Genomic DNA, 4,558 nt, shown 5'->3' with positions numbered 1-4,558 from the left:
AGGCACAGAGCCGAGCAGGCAGCCGTGGGCGCCAGGACGATGCTGTGTCTCTGGCTGCTCTTGACTGGGCTGGTGGGGCCAGTGCGGGGTGCCTGGCCGGGGCCCGAGGCTGCCTGGCCGGGGCTCGAGGCTGCCTGCGGCCCCGAGGGCTGCTACGTTGTCTTCTTCCAACGCCGCAGCTTCCTGGAGTCCTGGCGGAGCTGCCGGGAGCGCGGCGGGAACCTGGCCACACTCAAGCGCCACGAGGAGGCCGCCCAGGTGGCGGAGCTGCTGCAGGCCACGGGCCCGGGTACAGGGCAGCAGCGGCTCTTCTGGATCGGGCTGCAGCGCCAGCCGCGCCAGTGCTTCCCGCAGCGCCCACTGCGTGGTTTCACCTGGACCACCGGCGACCAAGACACGCTCTACACCAACTGGGCGCGGGCCGAGCCGGCCGGGGGTGCTGCTTGCTCAGCCTCGCGCTGTGTGGTGCTGAGCTATGGCCCGGCCGTGCAGGAGAATTTCCAGTGGCTGGAGGGTTCGTGCACCCTGCCCGTGGACGGCTTCCTGTGCCACTTCGGCTTCGCCGGCATGTGCCACGGGCTGGCCACGGAGGAGACGGGGCCCGTGAGCTACACGACGCCCTTCGGCCGGGTCAGCAGCGCCCTGAGCCACATCCCCTTCGGCACGGTGGCGTCCGTGGCCTGTGGCAACGCAGCCCCTGTCTCGGTGCTGTGCATGCAGCAGGATGACGGCGCCGTGGGCTGGTCCAAGGAGGAGCCCCTGTGCGGGGAGGAGCAGGGGGACTGGTGCGAGGGTGACAATGGGGGCTGCCAGCAGCTGTGCGTGGACGAGGGTCCCAGCTACTCCTGCGAGTGCCACGCCGGCCACACCTTGCTGCCCGACGGGCACTCCTGCGCCCCAGCCGATGGCTGCCAGAACCACCCCTGCCAGTTTGAGTGTGTGCCAGGAGAGGCCGGAGGGTACCGGTGCTTGTGCCCCGTGGGCTACACGCTGGCCAGCGACGGGCGTGCGTGCGAGGACACGGACGAGTGTGCCACGGGCCCGTGTGAGCAGCTGTGTGACAACTTCCCCGGCGGCTTCCAGTGCCGCTGCCAGCTGGGCTACGAGGAGGATGGGGCCGGGGGCTGCGCCGACCGGGATGAATGCGGCACTGCCCCGTGCGAGCACCAGTGCGAGAACACCGAGGGCTCCTACCTGTGCTTGTGCCACCTGGGCTTCAGCCCGGCCGAGGAGGCGCCCCAGCACTGCGTCGACAACGACGAGTGCCAGATCCCCGGCGTCTGCCAGCAGATGTGCGTCAACTACGTGGGCGGCTTCGAGTGCTACTGCACCGAGGGCTACGAGCTGGAGGCTGACGGCATCAGCTGTGCCCCCCTGGCAGAGCCCCCCGCGCTGGCCACCAGGCAGCAGAGCTTCTACCCGCGCTTCAGGGACCAGCAGGAGTGGGGGGCGGAGGTGCTGCAGGTTTTGGGGACGGACGAGCCGTTCAGCCTGACCCAGGAGTTCTCCGACCCCACTGCTTCCCACCCCGGTCTCTCTCCTGCAGCCCCGCACCCCAGCACCGGCCACTCAGCCCCTCGCCCCTTCACTGCCCCCCCAGCAACCACCACCAGCCCCCCAATCCCTTCCACAACCACTACTCCCTCAGACCTCACCACTGGCCCCCCAATCCCCAGCACCACCACCCTGATCCCTCCCACATCCACTGCCCGCCCAGAGCCCACCGATGGCCCCCCAGCTCCTCACACGAGCCCCGCTATCACTCCCACAATTGGCCCCCCAACCCCCAGCACCAGCCCCCCAAGCCCCAGATCTCCAAGGTCCCCTGGTGCTCCTGCCTCACCCTACAGCATGGGGGAGGGGGACCCTGCGGCAGACAGGGCCAGGGCTCCGCTGCCTCCTTCAGAGGACCCCGGCACCTCTCCAGGCGGGGAGCGGGCACGAAGGAAGCGGGATGACCGGTGGCTGTTGGTGGCACTGTTGGTGCCCCTCTGCGTCTTCCTGGTGATCATGGTGGCATTGGGCATCGTGTACTGCACCCGCTGCGGTGCCAGGGCCAAGAGCCGCAGCGTCACGCAGTGCTACCGCTGGGTCACCAGTGCGGGGGGCAAGGAGCCCCCGCACCCCCCTGCAGGGGCCCACCCGGCCACCTGCCGGACCAGCGTCTGAGACTGGGGGGGGCCCAGAATACAAAGGGACCAGGATGCCTCCCCCCACTCCCAGCTGGGAGACGAGACCCCCTGGCTGGGATGCCAGGACTGGCCTGCACCCTTCCCCAGCTGAGACCCTGGAGCCACCCCATAGCCCCGGGCTGGGACATGGAGGCCGATGCCCTGGCTGGAGCAAGGGCCCTGCAGCCACCCTGCCCCCTGGCTGGGACATGGACACCCCAACTGGAGCACGGAGTCCAGAGCCACCCCATCACCCTCCCCCAGCTGGGACCCTGGAGCCACCCCTTAGCCCCCAGCTGGGACATGGACCCCCCATTTATTTCCCAACTCTCCAGCTGGAGCATGGTCCCCCCAAAACTGTCCTGCCTCCATCAGCTGGTCCCCTGGAATTGCGCAGTGGCCATCCCGGAGATGGAATCACCCCCACCCCAGGGCTGGCACTAGAACTAGGACTGGGCCCCACGATCCAGGGCAGAGACATGGATCCCCTGCACCCTGGCTGGGACATGGGCCCCCACTCATCTCCAGGGCTGGGTTCCTCCTTATCTTGCTCCATGGACTTCTGCCAAACGGACACAGGAGCCACCCCCACTGCTCTGGGGGCCCCAGCTGATTGTGGGGAACCCCTGATGAGACCCACGGCTACCCCCACCCCAGAAAAGCTAGGAGAAACTGACAGGGATGGAGAAGTGCCCGCAGGACTTGAGAGACCTCTGGAACTAGGGGTCATGGAGCCAAGAAGGGTGGGAAGTGGGGGCCTGGAGCTAGGGGAAGGAAGGGGAGTCATGGGGGGCTCAGAATGGGGGTTGGGGAGGTCTCGGGGAGAGAATGTGGGGGCCCTCTGGGGGCGTGGAGGTTCAGGGACTCCCCAGATGCTGTTCCATTCTTAACGTGTGTTGCTCTCACAATAAAGGGGTGGAGCCCACACTGCCTGCAGCTGGACAGCTTTACTGGGGTGGGGGGGCTGGGAGTCAGGACTCCTGGGTTCTATTCCCAGACAGTTTTACTGAGTCAACCCCTGACTCCATGATGGAAACTTTGGAATGGGCATCATGTGAGAAATCTGTGGGGTATTAGGCTACTGAGCCCCACACTTGGCCCTCTGGCCGTCCAGGACTCCTGGGTCTATCCCAGCCCTGGGAGGGAAGTGGGGGCTGGTAGGCTAGAGTGTGTGTGGGGGGGAGGGGCAGTACTCCTGGGTCTCCCTGGGAGCAGGCAAGGATGTTTGTGTCTGCTGTTGCCTCTGTAATTAGAGTGTAATTAAAGCTCCTGGTGGCAGGAAGCTCCCTGTACCAACTCCCCCCACCTCTGGGGACTTTCCCACCAAGCGAGCAATGGCCCCCCAGAGTCTGTGTCCCACTGGGGCGGGGTGGGACATGGCTCCCCGCCTTAACCCTTCACTAAAGCCAGGAGCAGCCCATCCCCCTGTTCCATTGTAAGCTGGGCTGTCTTCAGCTCTTACACTAAGCTGGGGCAGGTCTGTGGATGGGAGACCTCCAGGAGGCTGTGAGAAGAAGTAGAGGCTCACTTCCTGCCCTAAACTATCCTGCAATCCCAGTTGTTGCGCCCCACTCCAGAGGTGGCTGCATCTCTGCGCTGGGTGAGAGATCCCTACCCCATGCTCAGCCCCAGCAGTGGCTTCATCTCAGTGCCAGGTGAGGAGTCCCTGTGTAAACAGCCCCCCGTGCGCCACCCCAAAGGTGGCTGCATCTCAGAGACAGGGAAGTGATTTCTCTGTATACAATGTGTACAAACCATTAGTAAATATTTTAAACTGAGTCTGGCTATGGATGACATGTTCTACAGCTTCTTACGCAGGGAAATATGCCCTGTTATCCCAGCCCTGGGCTCCCCCCTCCCACTCTGCCAGTGCCTGCCTGTATGTCCTGACCGACAGCCTTTTGCTATCCCAGGCCTGGGCTTCCTTGCCCCCAGCCCACCATGCAGTGAAGGGTTAATACTGCGGGGGCCCAGGGAGCCCCCCACCCCAGCCGGTTGGGGGAAGGTTTCCTGGGCTCTCTGCCCCAGAGCCGCCCGGCCTGTTAGCACAAACTGGAAACAGACTCTGGCCTGACGCAAACACTTGGCAAACAATGGCCCCCAGGCACCTTGGGGAGGGAGAATGGGAGGGGGGGCTGGGAGGCATGGGGGGCCGGGAGAGGAAGGGGGCAGAGGGAAGGGAAGGATATTTTGGCTCCTTCAACTGATTGAGTTTCCCAATGTCTGTGCCCAATTGAACTCTAGCCCCCCCCACGTGCCCAGAGACCCAGAGACATTTATGCGCACTGACCCCCCCAGACACACTCACATGCACATATACCAACATGCACACCCCCACCCAGAGACAGGCGCCTGCACACACCCAGAGACACGTGCACACCACCCTG

At 64.9% G+C, this 4,558-nt stretch overlaps 1 protein-coding gene across 1 annotated transcript; it reads left to right on the top strand.

Moving 5' to 3' along the window:
- On the top strand, positions 1-2,936 carry CD248 (CD248 molecule). Its single transcript, XM_074959713.1, has one exon. The coding sequence runs from the start codon at positions 40-42 to the stop codon at positions 2,167-2,169; it is 2,130 nt and encodes a 709-aa protein (XP_074815814.1). The 5' UTR covers positions 1-39; the 3' UTR covers positions 2,170-2,936.
- The last annotated feature ends 1,622 nt before the right edge of the window (positions 2,937-4,558 follow it).

This window comes from Natator depressus, chromosome 7 (assembly GCF_965152275.1).
Source record: "Natator depressus isolate rNatDep1 chromosome 7, rNatDep2.hap1, whole genome shotgun sequence".
Classification (NCBI taxonomy): Eukaryota; Metazoa; Chordata; order Testudines; family Cheloniidae; genus Natator; species Natator depressus.
The sequence above is the reverse complement of the archived record's forward strand: the minus strand, read 5'-3'. Positions and strand labels throughout refer to the sequence as shown.

Coding starts and splice junctions, on each gene's coding strand:
- CD248 (XM_074959713.1), top strand. CDS start 40: ATGCTGTGTCTCTGGCTGCTCTTGACTGGGCTGGTGGGGCCAGTGCGG.